This window comes from Rousettus aegyptiacus, unplaced genomic scaffold (assembly GCF_014176215.1).
Source record: "Rousettus aegyptiacus isolate mRouAeg1 unplaced genomic scaffold, mRouAeg1.p scaffold_m13_p_7, whole genome shotgun sequence".
NCBI lineage: Eukaryota > Metazoa > Chordata > Mammalia > Chiroptera > Pteropodidae > Rousettus > Rousettus aegyptiacus.
The window spans coordinates 46,246,611-46,269,462 of record NW_023416310.1 but is presented as its reverse complement, the minus strand read 5'-3'; the positions used below and the strand labels follow the sequence as shown (position 1 = coordinate 46,269,462).

At 54.8% G+C, this 22,852-nt stretch overlaps 1 protein-coding gene across 27 annotated transcripts in view; it reads right to left on the bottom strand.

The window, feature by feature from the left end:
- DYSF (dysferlin) overlaps positions 1-22,852 on the bottom strand; it is a 197,936-nt gene that overhangs the window by 82,972 nt on the left and 92,112 nt on the right. For all 27 annotated transcript variants that reach the window (XM_016130568.2, XM_016130569.2, XM_036224020.1 and 24 more), the window contains 8 exons: positions 22,030-22,222; positions 19,780-19,935; positions 16,336-16,467; positions 16,075-16,241; positions 15,206-15,320; positions 14,813-14,918; positions 14,415-14,557; positions 12,254-12,427 (listed from right to left, as the gene is read on the bottom strand). In XM_016130568.2, the coding sequence (XP_015986054.2) occupies positions 12,254-12,427; positions 14,415-14,557; positions 14,813-14,918; positions 15,206-15,320; positions 16,075-16,241; positions 16,336-16,467; positions 19,780-19,935; positions 22,030-22,222 (1,186 nt within the window). The remainder of the gene's footprint in view (positions 1-12,253; positions 12,428-14,414; positions 14,558-14,812; positions 14,919-15,205; positions 15,321-16,074; positions 16,242-16,335; positions 16,468-19,779; positions 19,936-22,029; positions 22,223-22,852) is intronic.

Here is a 22,852-nt window from a genome sequence, read left to right as displayed (position 1 = left end):
CACACTGCCCAGGCTCCTCCAAATGTCTTGCCTCCAGAGGATAGCCTCCGTCAGCCCCCTTCCCCTCCACCCCACCAGTCTGCCACTCTCGCCCCCATCTGTCACCCAGGTGGGTACCTGCCTCCTCTTTCCCCTCCTCCCCTAGCTCACAGAAGCCAATGGGTCTTGCTGAGAGGAAGCAGGGAGAACCAGGACCTGGGCGGGTGGACACTCACTAACCAGGGTCCCATAGCTGCCCTGGTTCCCACTCAGGGCAAAATTCCACCCTCACAGCTGGACAACATCTATGCATCCTCTGACCCTTCCAGGGGGCCCTGAGCTGTCCACGCAGCCCCTCAGACCCTAGGAGCAGAGGGGAGCACATCTTCCTTCTTAACCCAGCCATGGTCTCTGAGTGAGTCTCCAGAAGTCAGGACACTCCCAACCACCCACAACCCCACTGGCTTCCATGTTCGAACCTTCCAGGACCCTCCGAGGTTCCCTTTCCTGCCCCATGCCTCTTATACATAGGTCTCTCTGCCCTATTCTTCTCCTCAGGTGCCCGGTCTCATCTTCAAGGTCACCCGACAAGGATGAGTTAGGTACCCCTCCCATGTGTTCCCACAGTACCTGAACTTCCCTTTACTGCACCTACCACCCCATTGTAAATACCTGTTTACCTGTCAGTTCCTCCCACTGAAGGCTCTGTGAGGTTTCCATCACATGCCCAGAACATCCACATACGGCAGGTGCTCAATAAATAATTGAAGAATGAGCAATGAATGAACAAATGAATGAGCACACACCTCAGGCGAGAACAGTGAAAGCTCCGGGAAGAGCTGATGACAGAGGCCAGCCCGTCGCCCGGGTCAGAGGATGAGCCTGTGCGTTAACACAGGTAATCTGATGTCATGCTGTCTCGACTTTGAAGTACATGGTGGTTTTTACATGTAGACATGCAGGGCTCTCACTCAGGGAACCTCTCTCAAGGCAAAGACTGGGGTTTCATGAAAATCTGATCGGGAGCTTCTGGAAAGCACCTCCCATGTTTATTGAACCTCCCATGTTTATTGAACCCATGTTTATTGAACACTGACTTTGTGCCAGGCCTTTCCCGCATTCAAGTGGGAAAATGGATATTACTACTCATAAAGACATGTAATGCGACTCCCCAGAGAGGCCTTCCCTGACCGACTGTCGAAATCGCTTCCACATTCACACCCTCATATCTCCCCACATGCTCACGCAACCCATTCCCAACACACACTCACACGCCAGCCCCACACACATCACACACACACATCCTGCCCCACCCGCACATACCCACGTGCACACGTTCACATGTTCCCACAGGGTCACACTCTACCCTCTTATGCGGCTATATTTTCATCACGCCACTTGTCATCCCAAATGTCTGATATATTAATGTTTTTGTCAATTGGCTACCTCACCGATAGCACACAGGCTCCATGAGGGCACTGCTGTGCCCCCAGCACCTGCAGCGCCTGGCATGGGGAGGCCCTCGGTAAATACTGGGGAGGCCCTCAGTAAATACATACTGAAATTGAGAAAGTCCAGGTTGAGCCCCCCATCTCTGTAAGTGCCTCTCTTGTCATGCAATTACCCTTTCACTGGAAGCTGTTTGAAGCTAAAGGAACTTTCTGGGGGCTGAGCCTGACTTGAGGGAAGGATCCCCAAGAAAGCGACGATGTAGACAGAGGGGAGAAGAGGATGTAAGTGAAGACTCAGCATGATGGACGTGGACTTGCCGCCTTTAACATTCACCCTCCCACCTACATGGCACTTAACATGCCCCGGGACTCAGAAGAGCTGAGAACAAGGAGCCAAATCCTGACAGCACCTTACAGACACAGACTATTACTGCCTTCCTTCGGAGATGGGGAAACTATGGCACACAAAGGCAAAGCAGCTGAAATACCGCAGGACAAAGAGCGGGCTGCAGATACCTACTTGCAACGGGTAGCAACATTTCATGTGCACAGAGAAGAAAATTGAGATGACTCACTCATTTTACAGACCCTGAGGCTCCCATGTAGAGAAAGTCCAGAGAGCCATTTCCCAGGCATCAGACTCCATGTCAGGCATCAGGAAGGGGAGAGGGAAAGAAACTTGCCTGAAACTCACAGCGTGGGTCGGGAAAGGGGACCGTGGGTGCCACAGGGAAGCCCCGTTCCTGAAACTGGAGTTCCTCGTCACAAAGTGGCAATCGTGGTAACACCCACTGCGTAGGACTACTAAAAGTGTAGGAATTTTCAACCATGGCACTGTTGACATTTTGAGCCAGATAATTCTTCGTGGTGGGGGTGTCTTGTGCCTTGTTGGATGCTCAGCAGCATCCAGGGGCGCATAGCACCCCTACCCCGCTGTTGTGACTACCAAAAACATTGCCAGACATTATCAAATGTCCCCTGAGGGGGAGCGCAGGGGATTGAAATCACCCCCAGTTGAGAACCACTGGTGAAAATTAAATAAAGCGCACCTACTGCCCTCGGCAGGTCCCTGGCATTCGGTGAACAGGCCAGTTGTGTCAGTTTAACTTTTCGACCTCTCCAGTTTCATGCTAAACAACACCCTCCCCACCTGACTCTCTGCCCTTCGGCTTTCTGTAAATTTGGAAATCATCGCCTTCTCTCTTCCGCAGGACCTTTGCACATTCCATCTGGAATGTCCTCCCCAATGCGCTAACCTGAGCTCTTCCTTCAGTCCAGTAATCACTAAGGCTTGGATACCTCCTTGACGGCCTTGCCAACATCCTTGGCCCCTACCAGCCCTTCCTAGCTTTTCTCCTGCATCCACCTCTTTGTATGTGCAGGACAAGCATGCACACTCCTTTGTCCCTGCACCCAGCCCAGCATCTAGTACTTAGTAGGTATCCAATGAAGACTTAGCACATGAATCACCAGCATTCCCTGCCCTAAGCCAGGTGTACAGCACTTGCTCGGGCCTAAGGTCCCAGGGGAAGGGACAGGAAAGTGTGGATCAGACAGCACCGTCTCACCCTCAGGAAGCTCAGGGTCTGACTACAGAAAGCACAAATGATGTGGATTCACTGCACCCCAGGGTGGGGCCATCTGTGAGGTGAGACGAAATGGGGTGGGCCTTTGGAAGGTCCCATTCAGGAAGGCTCCCAGGTGAAGGGGCAGGAGGAAGGGTGCTAAAACAGAGAGAGCGGCAGCATTCAGGAAGCCTGCCTTGGAGCTTAGGGGACAGGCTTGGCTAGAGGGGCGAGTTGGGGAGGTGGGGAGGCAACACTAGGAGATGGAGGGCTGGCTTCCTTCTACTCTCACTCAGAGCCCTGGGCAGAGCCAGGCTGCAGGACAGATGATGCTCTGGTTTCCACCCACCCACCCTTCACTCCCACTCCACACACACTCTTCCCCAGCCCCAGGGCCAGGCCCAGGGCGTTGGGTTTCCCACAGTCACATTCCTGCCTCCATAGCTCATGTCAGTGAGACTCCCAGGCTGGGGCTGGCAGCCCATGGTCTGCGGCCACGCGCTCCGTCTTGGGGCTAGCTATGTAAGGGATCCTGCTGCTCGCCCAGGGGACTGGGTGGCCTCCAACTGCTGCTGCCCAGCTGGCAGCCACAGCTCCCTGGGGGAGCCTGAGCTTAGAAGTGTGAGGAACTATCTCCCTCCCAGATGCCACGGGGCTCCCCCGGGGGTCCCCAGAGGTAGCAGCCAAGTCCCCCTTAGTCTGCTGAGTGTTCGTGCCCCCAGGACCTCAGTGTGGCCACCACAGTGGGAGGAGCTAGGCAGGTTCTGGAGAAACAGGCAGTCCATGAAAGGGACTCCTCGACCCTCCTAAATTGGACCCAAGACCAGCACAGGCCCCCTAGCACGTCTGAGATTCCTTCTGCTCCCCAGGTTGTCTGTCATACACACATGCTTCCTCCCTCTGGCAATGCCACACCTCCCCACACAGGGCCTAGAGGTCTGGTTCAGGACCTATAAAGTGGAAGCAGGAGGGGGACAGAAAGGGCAAAAGCAGAGGTCGAGTCAGCAAAAAGACACAGGCCGAGCAGTGGGGTTGCCCTGGCTGAGCAGCCAGGGGACAGAGCCATGGCAGCCACACCCATGCTGGTCAGAAAGGAAACATCAGGGCCTCAACAATATCTTGGGGGCCCACCAGGGCACCCTCTTCCCCAGGAGAATCAAGCAGATCAGGGTTGGGGGCAGCTGCCCTCCTCACTTTATGGGGAGAACTCAATTGCTATGCACGAAGGACCCAAAGAACACAGGTGAAGACCTGTTGGGAAGGAGCTACTACTGAAGGGCCCCCATCTCTTTACCCATGTAAACACGAGTGGGGACCCCCGCCCCGAGAGTAGCAGGTGCTGGAGCCAATTCACGTGGCTCATAAAAACAGATTATTAAATTTTTAGCCATTTTGCAAGCCATTTGTTAAACACAGCCATTTGAAAAAATTAAATCATATAAGTTGACAACTACAGAAACTAATTCAAAAAGCAAAGTTAATAGACACTCAGACTCATCATTTCCTATTTATTTTACCACCTTTTACTATTACCTTGCTCCTCAGGCGACTTGTGTCTAGTGTCTCTGTGGGGTGGAAATACTACAGCACAGTGCATTACCATCTCTTCCCATCTCCACGTGCAACGATGTCACACTGCCGGCTTGGACTCGACCGCGGCAGAGATACTCGCACCGTGGAGAGGAGCAAACGCTACAGACGAGGGCTGGGTTTGTCTTCTGGGTTGGTTTTTTTTTTTTTTCTTCCAGAAAGCCGGTTGTGAAACACTGACCAGCACAGGCCTCGGGTCTCGGGTGACCTGCCACGATCTCATCTTCACTATGGGCTCTGCTCGGACACCCAAAGAACAACACGGCAACGCGGAGCAGAGGGCCGCGAACTCTGCACGGCCCCGTCATCATCCATGCGATTTTTCACAATACTCATGTGAGGAAACACAGCTAGAACGACTATTACGTGTCTTCTCTGTGCCTCAGTTTGCTTACCTATAAAACGGGAGTACTAATAAAGCTCATCTCTTAGGGCTGCTGGGAGGGTTAAGTGAGATAATACAAGAACGGGGAAGAGGGCAGTGCCTGACACAGGGTACGTGCTCCTGAACAGTTGGCAAACTTTGCTCGTAAAGGGCCAGAGAGTGAACACTTTGGCCTTCGCAACCGCTCAGCTGTCACCACAGCAGGACAGCAGCCACAGGCAACGCACGCGCGAGCAAGCATGGCTGTGCCAGGAAAGCTCTATTTATACAAACAGGCAGGAGGCTGGATTTGGCTCATGGGCCGTGGTTTACTGACCCCTGGTCTATACGAGGAGATTAATTTTGTCGTGTCGTCATCACTCCCATCTGATAAGTGAGAAAACTGGGGCCAGAGAATTTAAAAGTCTTCCTTAGAGTAGCACAGCAAATTAGCTGGCAGGGCCAGGGGGTCTCCCAGCACCCCCTCAGGACTCTTTCCAGCTCCTGCCTCCCCACGGAACTTAGCAAGGCTCTGGGGCAAGGCAGGGCCAAGTGCCACGTCAGGGCCTCGGGGAGCCCAGGGCCCATGTCACTGCCTTGGCTGCCCTGGCCTTAGCTTCTGGGGAAACCCCACACCAGCCAGCAGGCCAGGCCAGAGGAGAAGAACCCTTTAAACGAGGGAACTAGGGAACACACAGACCTCCTTTCCTAATGGGGCTGATTGCAACCTTAAGTGGAATAGCAGGCGAGGGTGAAACCCCATTTAATTTACAGCTGGAACCAGGGCTTGGAAGCAGCTGCTAAACTCCTTGCAAAACTACCGGCTGGCCCCTGGGGAGCTGGGAGTGGAATCAGGAAACCTGGAGAATCCACGATGCCACGTGTGGGCTGGCGCGCGCGTCGGTGCGCATGTGTGCGCATGTCCCTCTAGGGTTTCCACGTCTCCGTGTGCGAAGGTTGCAGAGGACTCTCTCGGAGGTTCTGTTTCATGCCAGAGTGCCTCCATAATTAGGACGACTGTATGACCCAGTTTGCCAGGAATGGCCTGAGTTTATCCCTGTTTTTCAGCATAGTGTCCCAGACCAGATAATAAATTATAGGATCATCCTAGAAATGGTAGACGCAGATCCTCATGCATGTACAATGACACACATGGGGCACCCAGCACATCCACCCAGCTGTGACACACACACATCTGTGGGCTGGCACTTTGTCTCAGGTACACACACAGTTGGGCCTTCCAGACATCAGCATCCAAACCCTGAGCTAGGCTGACCCGGGGTGTGCACATTTCAAGGAATTATTGTCACTCTATGTGGGAGAGCAGGAGGGGCAGGGTGACCCCTGCTTGAGAGGCAGCCAGCCCTTAAGCTGCCCTGCTAGCACAATGCCAGGTATAGAACAGGTGCTCAATTAGCATATTCAAGAAACAGAATCCTGGAAAACACTGAACCACCTCCCAATTAGGGTAGACTCCGGCATGGCCTTGGTTACTTAATGAGGCAGACTCCTCTCACCTGCCAGGTGTTCTTGCTCAAAGTGCCACTCTGGGGACCATACCAGGATGTCCTGCAGAGGAGGGCTCCATCCAGGTCCAGGGATGACCACTCTCCTCCCCTACCCACATCTAACCTCCTTTTCAGCCAGTGCAAATCTCAAATTACTCCTTTCTGGCACCAGCGTCTCCCTGACCCCGCTCCCCAGCACCTCCAGCTCTCGGCAGCCCTTCCCTGCCTCCTGGCTGGGGCATGAAATGCCCATCTCTAAGCCCCTCTGTTACAGGTCAGGACTCAGGTCTCTGCCAACAAATTGGATGCTTCCTGGGTGGGGGCCATGATACCAGCTCCCCTCCAGCTGCCCGGCTGCTCCAGGGAGGCCAACCTACCTGGCTACAAGACGAGCAGGGTGATGCCTACAGCCAAGGCCTCTAGCTGGGTGCCCAGAGCCCTCCCTAGGATCCCACTCAGGGGCCCTCCGTGGGGGAAGACACTCTGCCTGATTGGAGTGGGGAGAGGAACCCGGAGAGAGAGTGGCGAGCTGCTGTTCTGGCCTCGGTTCGAGCGCCGACTCATGCTGTGCCGGGAGGCAAACCCCTTCTCAGGCCACGGTTTTTTCCGGGTACGTTAGGGGCTCAGAGTTGTTCAGAGCAGCACTGTCCAACACAACTTCCTGCCACGATGGAACCCTTCCATAGCTGCACTGTCCAGTGTGGCATCCACCCAGGTGTGGCTCCTGAGCACTGGAAATGTGGCTCCTGAGACTGGGGGACTGAATTTTCTTATTTTAACTACTTTAAATGTATATCTAAATAGCCACATATGACTATTGGCTACTGTATCAGACAGTACACTTCTGAACCTCAGTCTCCCCAACTGTAAAATAGATATAATAATAGAATCCAGCCTTCTAGGGTTACTGTGAGGCTAAAATGAGACAATGTAGATAAAGCTTTCAGCCTGGTGTTTGGCACATAATAAAATAAATTTTAGTAATTCTTATTTTCTTTGGGGTCCCAGACTGCCATTAGAATTGGAGAAAATCATGGACCTTATACCAGAATTTCCCACCGCACACACACATGCTCATCACACACACAGGCACATCACACATATGCACACGTCATACACATTGCACATACCTGCACATACATATCGCATATACAGGTGCACATAGTACACATATTGTGTGCACACACATGACACATGTGCTTGCACATCAGACACACACACACACACACACAGATCACACACACACATACACACACACAACTTTGTATCCGACTTCAAGAGGCTCCCATGGCTCCAAAGCCAGGTGGAAAGCACCTTTCAAACATGAAAGTTCCTTCCAGCTCTAAAAATCTCCAAGGCTATGAGAGCAGATTGCCTTGTCTCCATCTCTTTCCCTCCTGCCCAGGATGAGGCGTTTCAGAAAACCCTTCCTGACACTCAGGGCCAAGCGCAGAGACGGGGCTCTGGAAAAATCCTTGTGCACGGAGGGCAGGCCCAGGGCAAGGGCGACAGGATGGATTCTGTGAGCTCATCCCGGCAAGCCGTCACCAGAGTTCCCAGAGAGGCCGGTGGCGTCAGGAGGGGGGGACTGGGTGGAAGCCCGCGGTGGCGGCAGCAAGGGGTGTGGGGAGAGGAGGAGGAGGCTGGATGGAACGTGCTATAATAGCAGCTTTGTGCTCCGCTTCCCAGCTCCCTGGGAACGCCAGGGAGATTATGAAACCCGGTGTCTTTGGAAATGCCAGGATATTAGCTGGAAAAAGAATAATACGAAAATAAAATAATGCTCACGATGGAGACAGCAGACGATTAGCAGACGGAGCCAGGGCCTCCCGCTCCGTGGAAGGAGCCAGGCTTGGCCCCGGCAGAAGGTTTCAGGGAAAAGCTGCCTGTGCTAATGAGCAGACAGGGCCTGCCTTCCAGAGAGACGTCTTCAGGAGGGGAGCTGGCAAGTGGGGCCCAGCTTGCTGGTGAATGTGTGGGCCAGGGGAGGGGTGGTAGGAGGCATGGGGCAGCCACAGGCCTGGTCCATGGGCCCAGATATCCAGAAATGTCAGATTACCAGGAAGACCACCTGGCCGCCACCCACAGTCCTTCCCTGGATTCCTTCGAGCTCTGCTTCCTAATGTCCTCCTCCAAAAAGCCTCCCTCCTTAGACACTGTCACTCCAGAATGGCTTTTTATCCTGCCCCTCCGTACTTCAAAGATGCTAATTCTACTGGGTTATCAGCACTCATGTGTGAATGTCTCTTCCTAATGGACAGGTTTTCCCCATGCGCCAGGCCTCCCCCATCAGACCTGGGCTCATCGGAAGTACAGACCATGTTTCTCCCACCAATGAGCAGGGAGAACATGTCATCTTTCCCTGCCTCCCTCTCCAGGACCCCGGCCACACACCTTCAGCCAAGAATGGACACTCCCTGCCTCTCTCAGAAAGGCATCCAAGTGAGGGGCCCATGTGACCACCACCTTCATCTTCATGATGCACTATGCACATCACATCCTCGCTACCTGAAGGTAGTCCTTGGACCAGCAGCATCATATCACCCTGAAACCTGTTAGAAATAGAGAGACTCTCGGGCCCCACCTAGACATGGAATCAAAAGTGTGCATTGCAATAAGATCCCCAAATGGCTCCTTTGTTCCGCAGGGCTAAAAAGCATTTCTTTATATGTATCATGTCCTCAATCCTTACAGCAACCCCAGGATGCAAGTAATAGTCACTAAAAGGATAAGGGACCTGTCCACAGCTAAGAAGCAGAAGAAGCGGAATTAGAACCAAACCTGTGCCACTCAGAAGCCTCACCCGTCCTGCCACACTCCTGTCAAATGAATCTGCAGCCATCGGTGACCAGTGGGCAAAGGCCAGCACCCAGGACAGTAGCTGGGTCATGGCTCCAAGGAAACCCAGCTGCCTGCCCCATGATTTAGGGTGGGCTTTACCCCTGTATGTTACTGGGCACCAGTACATTCTGGGACAAAGGACGGCAGGCTCAGGGACGGAAGCCCAGGCCGGCCTTGGTCCTGGCAGGAGTGTAAAGATGACCACAGGAGGGGAGTGTGTGTACATGTGTGCGTGTGTATGCACATGTGTGTGCATGCGTATGTGTGTGTGTTGGTGCTGACAGAGGTTCAGTTCACTCTAGTACAGAGTGGTCAGACAGCTCCTGTCAAATGGGCCTGTGGCCATACCCAAATGCCAGCCTCTCCTAAGGCCTTTCTAAGACTCTGTGTCCTCCAGCTCCAGGTTTGTGAATACAGTCCCTCCGGCCACTGTCTGCCCCTGGTTCTCTAAGTCAACAAAGTTCCCCGGACTCAGACGGCTTCGTTGTATTGGTTCCCTCCACACATAACAGACAAGTTAACCGACCTCACAATCCATCACCTCCCAGGTCTGCTGACTTGACATTTGATTTCAATGCTCTCTCATGATATTTCCTCCCGCAGAAAGAATAAACGAATTGGTTTCTCTGTTTCTGGGAAATGCCCGCCTTCATCCTCCCAGTCGCCGAGCCATGAAAGCTTGGCAGTGGGTCCCCCAGACTTGCTCGTCTTCTTCCCCCAGATCCTGGCCAGCCGCAGAGCCCATCCACACTTCCGCACATGCTTCCAGGCACCTCCGGCCTTGTGCCTTCTCTCCTCCCGGCCCCCTCGCCTCACGGCTGACGCTTGGCCCCCACACGCCCCAGCCGCCCTGCCCCAGGCTGCCTGGCAGGCAGCCCCAGATCCCTCTCTCTCACGCAGCACTTCGCAGTGTGTGTCAGACTTGCCAGGTTAGACCGTGAACTCATCACAGCCCCAGGCCCCACCCCCGCCCCGTGGCCTAGCAATAGGAGACACCGCACCGTCCACCCCATGGAGCTTCCGAGGCCCATGTGACCCTTCCCTCCCCCAGCCCTGCCATTCCACTTCCCTCGGCTCAGGCCCCACAGCTCCCAACCCAGATGGTCACCTCGTCCGGGATCCCCAACTGAGACTCCTGATGGCGTCCCGATGGGAGGCCCTCCCTCCCAACCATCCTTCACAGCTACTGGATTAAAGGCCTGAAAGCCCAGCTCCGACCAGAGCGCTTGCCACTCAGTAACCCGCACTGGCTCCCTACTGTTCACTGAATACAGTCCCATGGCCGTCTGCAGCTCTTCGCCCGGCCCTGCTTTGTATTTTTCCCTTTTCTGATGCCCCTCTTCCCAACCAGGTGGTGTTGTCCACCACAGAAAAGACGCCTGACCCACGACGGACGATCAGAACATTCCATCCTTCACCCCCAGGCTCAGGGTCTGCCGTGGCCCCATGACCGAGCAGAGCCAGTCAGCCACACACAAGACCATCACTGGCATTACCGAGAAAGTGGCTTTCCTCTGAGAAAACAGAGGCTGCCAGGAGGGCTGTGCTATTTTATCCAGCGAGATTTTGCCCGCTGTTAAGATGCTGTCAACTTTTCGTCATGGGTGCCATCTTGGCTACCTCATAGAGCAAGCCTGTGTAAGAACCAGGCTGAGACGGGAGCAAGTCAGAAACACAGAATCCCAGGAGACTGTGACTGACCCCTGTTTCCTGCCAGGCCTACAGCCTCATTCACCTCCGGGGCTCGCCCCAGCTATCTTAGCCCTGAAACCCCTCTTCTCTCTTTAGGCATTTGAGCTGATTTTCTGCCTGATGAAAACAAGTCCTGGTTCCTTGGGGTGCCTGCCCAGCCTCCTCAAACCTGGCCCTGACTCTAGATGTCTGCCACAGTCTGGAGCCACATGACCACCGCCAGGCCTTGCCCTGTGCGCAAGCCAGGCCCTTTCTAACAAGACAAAGGGAGCCCCAGAACACCAGCCCTGTCCCACTGTGCTCCCCCAGCCCTCGCAGTGACACTGCCTACAGATGTATGCTCAGCCTTGGCCTAGGGCTAAGGCCCACGGCTCCTCACCCCAACAAATACTCACACGCACGCACGCACACACACAGCTGGCTACACATGAACCCACTCAGATTCCATCAGCCAGTACAGCTGCTGGGACCTGCTTCCAGGGTCACGACTCAAAGCCGCCCACCTGGGGGAGGGGAAGGTGAGCAGTTGTGACTGGATTTCAAAAGAGGCGTCTCATCCCGGGCATCTCATTCCCACTCCAGGAATCCCCAGACCAACAGCACAGGGAACAGGCCACATCCTGGCCCTGAATATCCCCGCTCAGACGGTCCAGGAAGGGCCTGCTCATCTCTTTTGGGAAACACATCATGCAGATCCTGGATAACCTTGAGCTGACCCAAGTTCCAATGGCTTCAGAAAGTGCACACTGGGGCAGGACAGCTGGCCTGGGGTTCAGTTTCAGAGGCGCATCTCTCGGAATTCCTGGAGACACCTGTGCAATGGCCTCGGTCCCAGGAGAACTCATGTCCAACCAAGGATATTCAGGGGTCGCTACCTTTCTGGCTATGCCCATGGCCTAGGCCAAAGCCTCCCCAGCCTATCCCGTGCCAGCCAGCCTCTTCAAGAACAGGGTCCCTTGGCCCCAGTCATAAGTCAGACCAGCAGAGGGCCGAGACTCTCTTCCCCTGCTCCCATCTCAACTATGCAAAGCAGCAGCGGGTTTTCTGGAGCCAAGAAAGGAGCTGTTTTATTGTAGGAGGATGGAGGCTGGTGTCCACTTTCCCCACTTGCAACCCCAGAGGAACTGAAGCCAAGACGATGGGCCAACGTTCCATCCAGAGTTCTACCCTGGGGCCCCTGCCTCCCCTGCATCAGCCCCGAACAGCCCTGGGAACCCAAGCTGCATCCCACCCAACCCAGGCGCGGTGGGCACAGCAACGTACCAGGGCCCCCTCGAGGGCAAACACAGCCGCAGGTCCGGTCTTCTCCAGCGGCTCCATGCGGCGGCGCCAGCGGCGGCGGCGGAAAGCGTCCGTCTTGCGGTACTCCAGGTGGAACTTCCAGCCAAAGAGTGAGGCATACTCCCAGCCCTCGCCCTCTGCCTCTGCCTGTCGGTGCTGTGAGGGAAGAAGAGGGCAGACTCAGAGGCCACTGGCAGGTCTGCAGGGAGCCCTGGGCTTGGCTCCAGCTATGCCCTTCTCCACCCACCCCATTACCGGCACCCTCCAGATGGGAAAACCTGGGAGGGCTGCCTGAAGGAGGTTGATATGAAGAACTCTGAGCAGCTTCTGCGGTGACGAGAGCTCTGAGTCAGAATATGAGGAAGGGAAGATGCTCCCTAGGCTGTCTGAGGAGCCGGAAAGGGAAGGTAGACTAAAGTGGTGATGAAAACGCTGGGCTTCAGGTTTGTTTGTTTATTTGGGTTTTGGGTGAATTTTGTGAATCCAAGATTTTCCTGTCATTTCCCTGTTTCTTCTTCACATCCCAGCTTATAAACATAGAAGTGGGTCTGCAATTCAGAGGCAAAATGAAGATCTTATTTCTCAGCCCCAGCTTTTTCTCTCTCAGGCTAGGCCTAGGTCAGCCACGGAGGGACCCCCAGCTCTTCCTCTGAGGGGATGCTTTCCCGGGCCAGGAGGGAGCCCCAAAAGCCCCTTCCTCCCTAGCTCCCAAGAAAGAGAGACCTGGGACTGTCCGCAGGCACCACCTCAGGTCTGGGCCATGAGCTCAGTGATGAGTGTCAGTCCTGGGGCCCAGCTTTGTCCCTGTCTAGGAGGGACGCTGGTGGTGAGGGAGCCAGACATACTGCCTGGCAAGGCTTTGCTCTATCTTCTGGGGGCCCCTTCATGGACAGTGGAGTCTGTCTGGTTCATGGCACCAGGAACAGCTTGTTGCCTAAGAGTTTTGCCTTCCCTGGACCCAGTGACATCCCTCTCTAGATTCTCTGTACCCAAAGAGAGGACAGGACATGGGTCCTGCCAAAGGCAATCCCTGGACTGGGAGAGGCCTGGTTCTTGGGCCAAAATTCAAGTGTGTGTTTGGGAAGGAAGGACACCGACCAAGAGGGCCAGGGAAGGCGGGCTCTGAGGCTGCACAGACATCGGGTGGGACTCCAGAGCAGGGGCGTGCACTGCATGTGCTCACACGTACTCACTCAGCACCTTCCTGTGTCCCATAGGCATCTGTGCACAGCCGTGGGCATGTGTGTGCTTGCTGTGTACATGCCCCTTGGTAAATGCTGACGGGGCCCACCCAGGTCCCTTTATCAGCTGGCGCACTCACGAGATGCTCTCATCCCCAGCTGCTAGGACAGTCGGCAGCTATGAGCTCCAGAGGCCCCCTTCTTCCAGAAAGTGCCCATGCTGAAAGGAGCAGACTCCCTGTGCAGGGTACATGCCCCAGCCCACCCCCAGCTCAGCTAAGAGGTGCAAATCCCCAGACCCCCTGCCTCCAGGTGAGACTGATTCTATGGTCCTCCAGGGTATCCCCTCCCCAAGGCATGGCTCAGGCCAAAGCAGGCCTTGCCTGAGACCACATCCTTGCTCCTGGCACTTCTGAGAGCACTGTCTCAGTAAACCACAGGTGGCAAATCCCTGTCTCAGACTCGGCCTCCAGCACATCTGGCCACAGACACATTCTAGGTAAGTCTTTGTACCTCCCAGGTCTGTGTGAACTCCCAGTGCACCCCCTTGTAGAGTCACAGGCATTTGGGTGTGCTCTGTCTAAGCATCTGCAAGTGTGCTGGGTGTGGTCTATGCATGTGTGCTGGATTTGATCTGTGTGTGTGTGCTGGGTGTGATCCATTTGCATCCGTGTGTTCTGGGTGTGCTCTGTGTGAGTACTGGGTGTGATATTGCATGTGCTAGGTGTGATATGTGTGTGTGCCATTTGTGATCTGTATGTATCTGTGTTTGTGCTGGGTGTGATATGTACATGTCCTAACTGTGATCCGTGTGTGTGCTGGATGTGATCTGTGAGCATCTCGAGTGAGCTCATGTGCCTTGTAGATGTCCTGTGCACACTTGTGTGTGTCAGTGCACACAGCTGTGCACCTTGCCTCCCCGCACCAGGGCCTCACCCTCATCCACCATCCACTGGGCTCACCTTCTTCAGTGCCTCCATCTGGCTGAGGTCCCTCCTACGCAGCCGGACCCAGCGTCGCCGACGATGTGTGTAGTACATCTTCTCAGCGGGGACCCAGTGCCTCGGCTTCCGGTCCGGGGGGATGGTGATACTGTACTCCCAGCCTGGGGGAGGGGTACCCATCACTCATTGCCCACTACTCCCCATCTTTCCAGAGGCTATCTCTCCATTTAGTGCATGATTGTAGACTCACAAGTGGCCACTGACTCCTGGTTTGTAACTTTATCCAGGAAGTCCCCCGGATGTAGTCCAGTGAAGGTCAGTGCCCCAGGTCACAGGGCCCTGCACTCAGCTCTCCCCACCTGCATGCCTTATGTGCTCACCAGGATGGGGCTTACGGGACTCCATGTGCTACTCACCTTGCTCATCGACAGCCCGGTTGAGGTCCGTGGACCACTCTTCATCCTCCCACTTCCAGCCCAGTGGGCACTCGATATCGTCCTTGGGAAGCACCTTCTCCCCGTTCTGGGCAACACAGGACATGCAAGCATGAGAAGAGACAGGCATGATCAGGGAGGCAGAAAAGATGAAACTTGACAACATATACCCCCAAAGCCCCAGGTGTGACTCAGCGTCCTACCTGAGCTGGACCTTACACTGTCCCTCTGGTAACTACAGCATAGAGGCTGGGGACATGGGAGCAAGGGAGAAAATGTCCCACCCTTCTCTGAGCCACAGGCCCCTGACCTTCCTCGGCCCAGATGTTTACTCCCAAAAAGCAGAGCCCACCTGCCTCTGGAGAGCCCCCTTACCACATCCGTGTAGTTGTCACTCATGTAGATCCACTGGCCTCCAGGGAGCCGGGTCTGGTTCTCGAACACCTCTTCCACAAAGCTCAGGTGACCCGCATCAATGTCATGGAGCAGGCTATGGGCATGGGACAGTCAGCGTCTCTGCTGAAGAGACCCCTACCTATTCACAACCTCCAGCAGAGCAGTGTGGGGCCTGGGCCAACCTTCCTGTATCGGCCTCACCCCAGCCTACAAGACAGATGGAAGGGGAGAAGACCTGGGGAGACCTAGAGACATTCACAGATACAAGGATGTGTTGCCACCCAAAAGAAAGAAAGAAAATGGGACCAAGTGAAGACACCAAAGCCTGGGGAATAGTTGACGCTCAGTAGACAATTATAGAAATGGAAAAAGTTATTAAGTTATATACTTAAGATCTGAGTATTTGACTATAAGCTATACTTCAAATTTTTTTAAGTTAAAAAAATTAGTTGTTAAATATCAACTGTGCTGGAAAAGAGAGGAGAAAGAGGCAGCAATGGCAACGAGATGGAGGACAAAGTTGTTCTGAGAAACACTGAGACAGAAAGGGCCTCAGGCATGAAAAAGGTGAACACAGGCTTTCCGGGGCATCTTGGAGAAGAAGGCTGCAACCCGCAGAAGCAACGTCAGAGGCAAAGTCGAACAGAAGCCAACTTTGGCTTAATAATGAAGGCCTTCCAGAAAGGGATGCTGCCTAGTGAGCCCCCTGTCCTGTGAGAGTTCAGGCAGAGGACCCTATGACCAGCGAAGGGGTGGTGGGAGTAAGTGGAGGGAGTAACAGGGCTGAGGCCTTTCGGAGAGAGTGCCAGAGTGGAAGGGTCCCCAAGCCCTCCCAGCCCACAACTCACGTCTTCTCCGGACACACGAACCAGTCTCCAGCCCAGGCCCAGCCAGCCGAGGGACGGAAGCTGTCCTTGGGTAGTTTGATCTTGCCCGTGACGTCAGAAAACTTGGGGTAGGTAAGGCCTGTTGTGCCCCAGTTCCCAACCAGGGCCAGCTTGGTCTGGTTCTCATACTGGAAAGCAAGCGAAAGAGAAGTGAGGGGGCCCAAGGCAGCTTGGCAGGGGAGCAGGGGGCGCGGAGCAGGGGGCCAGCTGGCGGGCACTCACAGTTTCAGCAAAGACGGAGAGCTTGCCCTCAGCAAACCGGTTGAACTCCTTCTCATCCACAGAGAGCCCAAACCAGAGCTTCACCCGTATCTGCACTGGCATCCGCGCTCCTGGAGCCCCCTCCATCGGATACTGGGTCACAGAGGGACAGAAACCCACAGCTCCCTTCAGCACCAGGATGTCCCAACATGAGGGGGCCTCTAGGCCTGGGCACACCGCCTGACACCCTATCAGGAGCGTCCCCTATTGAAAGACTTATGAGAATTTCATGGAAGAGGGGTGCATAAGAAACCTCCCCACCCGCCAAGATTCCTTCCAGAAGACTGCATCATCCCCACCTGCGTGCTCTCTGCAGAGACGGGCCATGTCTAGACCAGGACCCGCCATTCTCCCCTCTCCCACCACAGCCTCATTTCTGTTCTCTCCTAGATAGCACTTTCAGTGGAACTTTCTGCTACAGTGGAAATTGTTTATATCTACATGGTCCAAGATGGCAGCCATTAGCCAGCCCCACGTGGCAATTGAGCAGTTGAAACATTGTTAGTGTGACTAAGGAACTAAATTTTTAGGTTTTTTAAATTAATTTAAACGTAAATAACCACAAATGGCTACTATTTTGAGCAGTGCAGTTCTAGAATATGTATCTCTAAAGGAGATACATGATCCAGGTCTGGAAGGTGAACAGATTAAAGCTTCCCCCTTCATTTTCAATTGTTTTTTTTTTGGGGGGGGGAGGAGTTGTTTTGTTTTATATAGGGGGGAACAGCTAGATATTAGTGTATAATCTGATATCCCTACCCTTTCAAGTGCTTACCAGCATGTTAACCACTATTCACTAGTCTTCAACTGCTTTTTAGCCTGAAACTTTCAGAAGCTCTGCCAAAACAGAATAACCACAACAACCTAACACTGAAAATTTATTCCCCACAACTACTTCACCATTTGATTGAAATCAAGGGTCAGACATGGCCCGAGGAGCAGAAGTCCCTCGCTCTTGGAAAAATACATTGTCCCTTAGAGGAAGTAGCATACTAAGTGCCTGAGCTTGTAGGAGTACCTCCTCTGGGACAGGGAGCAGAATGAGGCAAGAAAACAGTTTTTATGGGTTGAGAAGAGGAAAGGGAGGCTGAGGTAAGGGGTCTCCACTGGTGGAGGAGGCCTACGTGCCTGGAAAGAGAGTCTCGGCCATGTAAGAGGGTCAGGAAGGGGTGTCATGCCAAGGCAATGACAGTCTCAGCCTTCACCCAGCCTCTCTGCCTTTGGTTCATCCTCGGTAAAGTGTAGAGGAGTCCCAAGAGTTACCCCCACCCTAGAAACCTCCCCATGACTGTTCTCTTCATCTGTCCTCTCCCCCGAGGTGGTTAGCAGCCTTTTCCCCTCCAAACCACCAGCCCCAGGGAGATGGCAGGAATGCTTGACCCCCCTTTTCCCCTCCACCCCCAGTCTCTGCCCTGCCCTCCCCCAGACGGGGCCAGCCTGCCGAACCCAAAATAGCAACAGCAAATAAAGAAATGTCTAGTTTGGGGCTCCTCTCCCTCTCTGCTGGTGCTCATTTTTTCCAACTTTGGTTTAAGTTAAGAAACACCAATGTTTTCTTGGTCTCTGCTTGCTGCCAACATTTTTGTAGAGCTTGCTCAGGAGCTACTGGCGGGGCTCATAAACTCAGTGGGGAAGACTTCGAGAAACAATTCTATATCTTTTTTTTTTTTTGCTTGGAATCAGGGAAATTTTTCAGTTTGCATTTCCCCAAGGCTGCAGGGCAGAGAGGCCAGAGCCCGGAGCTCATCGGTTGGAGAGCCCCCAGCAGGCGCCCTCCTGTGGCCCCATCTCCACTCCAGCCAGACAGCCTTCCCCGGGTAACCCCACTCAAATGTGGCAGCTCCTTGACTTCCTCTCCTTCCTGTCCTACCAAGCAAGGAGCTGGCTTAGGAGAGAGAAAAGCAGATTTCTAGGAGGTTGAGACTGCAAGGGCAACATCCGTGGTGGCACATGAGCAGGTGGGAGGGGCAGCCCACGGCCTGACGCCACCGTCCCCACCCTCTTTCTAGGCACAGCTAGCCTCTTGTCTGAGGTATCAGTGACCCACGTGAAGATATCTGCTCATCCCTGTCCTTGGGTTGACCTCTAGTCATGGTGCTAGTGGAGTCTCCTTTCCCCAGGGAACAAGGGAGCTCCCAAGAAGGAAAAAGGGAGAAGAGGAGAGAGAAACTAACATTCACTGATCACCTAGTTCCAGCAAGACCCATGACCTGTGTTACCTCATTCAACCCTCGGAACCTATGAATTGGGCCGTCTGATCTTCATTTTACAGGCGAGAAGACAGCCAGCAGTTCAGAGAGCTTAGGCAACCTACCTAAGACCACACAGGATACTAGCCAACCCTGCAATCTGTCCACACATACTGTGCCATGGAAACCTATCCTCTCTACCCAACCTAGGGGGCGACCAGAATGACTGGCCAATATATGAATGGGTTGATCAACAGCCACTCAGAGGTTTGAGGCTAAGCTTAGTTAACAGTGACTTCCTGGAAGAGGAGAGGCAGGAGTTAATCCTGGTGTGGATGGGAGGAGAGACACAGAGAAGGGGCAGATTAAAGCCAGACAGTTTATAATGCCAACAGGGCCATTTGGAGTCCAGAGTAGGTGGTAAGGGGCCAGCCTGCTTCCCAAGGCCACTTCTCCTCTAGCAGGGCAGCCTCAATGATAGCACACAAACAGGGACGGCCCCCTTGGACTGGCGAAGCCACCACATGGGGAGGGACCTCCCGAATCATGCCCTGACCACAAGGCCGCAGTACCCCTGACAAAAACAGTCTTGGCCCTATCCCCCCACATTAACGCAGAGGAGAGGACGGAGGGTCCTCGGGTACCTGCTCACTTCTCTGTCACCCCACTCGAGGCTAGTCAGTCTCCTGCGAGAAGACAGAGGGAGCAACAGCAAGGTGTTGGAAGGAGAGAAAGAAGGAGAGGTGGGAGTGGGTGAGACCAGGAAGAAGGATCCCTGGCTCCCAGCTCCGCGGCGGTGCAGAGCCACGGGCTCACACAGTGCCCAGACACCGGTCTTCCCACGGCGAGGAACTTAAACCCAAGCGAGGCTCCAGGTGGAGTGGAAAGTGCTCAGACAGGTGCGGAGGCAGGTCTGGGCCAAGGCTCTTAGGGGCTGGGGCTGGGGGCTGGGGGCTGGGGGCTGAGGACCTCTAACAGAGTCTAGGGCAGAGACCCACGGCCCCTTGATTCCTGCTTTCACCTGCCCGCTTTCTAGACTAGGTATATGGGGTCTAGGGACTTTGTTGGGGAGAGAAGGGAAGCAGTTTTGCCTAAAGCCCTCTGTCCTTTCCAAGAGGGGAGCCCAAAGACTCCAAGGCAGAGAACCAGGAGGGAGGGAGGGGGACAGGTCTTGGGCTAAGAAAATATGATCATGACTTGAGGAAGAAGAACCCACTTTGAGGAAGATCGTCTGCAGCTTCCCACAATTCTTGCCACAGTAGTTGGCACCCCGCCGAGAGAAGAGGACCTCGTGGGCGGGCACTCGCTGGTACGCCACTCGCTTGTCTCCCTGCAGCATCCAGATCACGATGTCGGGCAGGCTGTTCTGGGGCTGGAGGGAAGGCGGCAGTCAGGGTGGGAACAGTGCTGCCCCTAGGCCCGCATCCCACAGCCCACCACGAGCTGACCGCCCCTGGCTCAGGGGCCACACAGGCCTCCCCTCCTGGCTTCCATCCCTCAGCTGCCCACCCATGGCCACCCCTTGACCTCTCAGGGTTGCCTGAGCACCTCTGTCTTCAGCTACCATGAGCCCCTGAGGACAGGGTGTGAGGCTGCCCCTGGCTCACATGAGGAGCCTGCCAAAAATCACTGAGCTGAGTTCACGTTTTCTAGGAAAGGACACTCCTGCCCAGAGCCCAGAGCTTAAGTTCTTCTCCCCTCCATTGGGTAGAAGGGTGCTCGCAGGCATACATGTGGGAGTGTGTCATTTGACCTGAAAGAAGACATCACACTTAAGGTGACCACCATTCTTCATCTCCAACAGCAGCAGGGAACCCACAGAGGGGTGCCCTTCCCAGACACTCACGCCTCCTCCATCTAACAGCAAGGACCCTGAAAATGGTGAGTAGCTCAGAACAAAACTACAAGGCTCCCGAGCCCCTGGCTGGGGATGAGAAGTGCCGCCAGCTCACACATGGGGGAGATGGCTGAGTGGGCACAGTCCACCTACTTTCAAGGTCGGTGACGGCAGAGAGCCAGGGGGAGGGAGGGGCCGCGTCTCTGACCAGGGCTCAGACTCCTGCGTGCGGCACTAGCTCGGCACCTCCAAGGCTGTTTCACTTATTCCCTGCGGCCGCCCAGGAGGCAGAGAAAGGCAGCCCATGTGACAGGTGAAGAAATTCAGGCTCTGAGAGGTTAGGAACTGGGTTTTTCTGACTCCAAATATATGTTTCTAACCACTACCCCAGGGGTTCTCAAAGTGTGGTCCCTGGAGCAATGGCAGCTGCATCACCTGGGAACTTGCGGGACATGCAAAATCTCAGGCGCCGCCCGGGCCACATGGGATCAGAGAGAGCCCGTAACCTGTTCAGCAAGCCCTTCAGGGAATTCCTACGTACACTCACATCGGAGGGAGACCCTCTCCGCGTTCCCATACAGTCAACAGCGCCTGCTCGGCCTTACCTCTCCCAGCCCCAAGACAATCTGTGCTGAGAGCTCTGGGGTCAGTCTGGGCTATGATTTTGGGGGGACAGTGTTTGACTAGCCTGAGGGATAGTCCACGGCCATTGCGAGGGGTGGGTCTGTGGCTCGGCAACATAGTTTCCTCAGGTAGCTGGCCACATACCCAACACCCTGCTTGGGAACTGACTCTCAGGGACCAACGATCCCGGCTGCCTTCCCCTCCTGAGCATCCCTCCCACCTCCTGGGCCTCTGTCTTCCCTTCAACAACTCGGCCCTCCAGCAGCCCCTCGCAGGCTCTGCCCTTCTCTGCATACTCCTCTGCGGAGATCCTTCCTGTCATCCCCACCCGCTCCCTGGGGTTCCCCATGGCTCTGTCAGAGTGAGCAGCAGCTGTTCTGCCTGTGACGTGAGTGGACCTTTGTCCTCATTCTGGGCAAATCCGTGGCCTGCTTGGTTGTTGGTTGCCTGGGAAACTGAGTGGATGAGTCTGATCTGAAGAAGGGGGTGCAGATGGGGAAAGGGTGCCCCTGAGGACAAACCGGAGGCTCTTCTCTCTGATTAGATATGGCAATGCTCAGAGGTACTGTAAATGCAGCCTCCTCAGGCTTGGGGCTTGGAGGCGTCTAGGAATGCAGGGACAGACAGGAACTGGTTGGCAGAGAGAAGAACCTGCGTCCTAGGGAAACAGGCCCTAGCACTGGAGCTAGCACCAGACATCCTGGATTCTGGCCCCAGCTCTGTCTCTGACATACTTTGGCAGCATTTATTATACATACTTGGGAACATTTACTGAGCACCTACTACATGCCAGGCTTGGTGCTGGGCCCCGCAACACCCACTATCCCCTTGCATCCTCTGTCTTCTTTCTACGATTGAGAACACTGAGGCTCAGAGAGGTTAAGTTACCTGCCCAAGGTCACCCAGCAATGGAGCCAGGGTTGGATCATGGTCCAGACAGTCCCCACGTCCCTGCCAGTTCTAATATTCCAGGCAGGAAGGAAGGTGCCTCGCAGGGTTAGCTACCTCATCTGCCAGAGCACGAAGACGCTGGAGCCAGTCCTCGGCCTGCTCTAAGGTGGCAGAGAGCTCGCAGTGGCCAAGCTTCAGGGTCAAGGCTGCCTCGGTGATCTGGTTCAGGTGACGGGTACGCAGCTTGTACAGGTACTGGTCCAGGTGGGTGGCAGAGGGTATCTCTTGGACGTTGCCCAGGGACTGGCTATAAGAGACAGAAAGACGGGATGTGCCTGATGAGCACGGGGCCAGTGACACCCAAGTTCAGACATGTCTGTGCACAGGCCCCCACAACAGGTCGCACACCCTCAGCCTGCCTGCCTGGCACTCCATGTGTTCTGGGTACCTTCTCCAGCCTGGCCCACACGCATAGTCATCTCTATGTGACCTGCTCCATCCTCGCCTCCTCCAGGAAGCCTTCCCCAACCACACTGGCCCACTTGCCTCTGCTCTGAAGTCCCTAGGCGGGTCCCTCCCTGCCCCCTGTATCCACCTAGAGCAGAGACTAGAGCACTAAGTTGCCTTTGGCTGAAACAAATCCATTCTGTTGTACACACACTTTCTTCAAGAAGGAAATTTATGGACCCCTGACAAGCCACTGCAGACGCTGTGGGGAGGCCGGCAGCCAGCAATACAGATGTGTGGACTGGGTCGGCCCCACAACACCCTTCCCAGAACCCTCTGTTCAAGAAGCCTTAGGAGACAAGGTGGGTAGGGAGGACATGCAGTCCCAGAAACACAGGCCTAGACCCCAAGGTTGGGGCTGAGTTTAAACTCCATCCCGTTCAGAGGCAAAGAACTGTGACCCCCCATCCCACTTGGCTCCCGAAAAGCC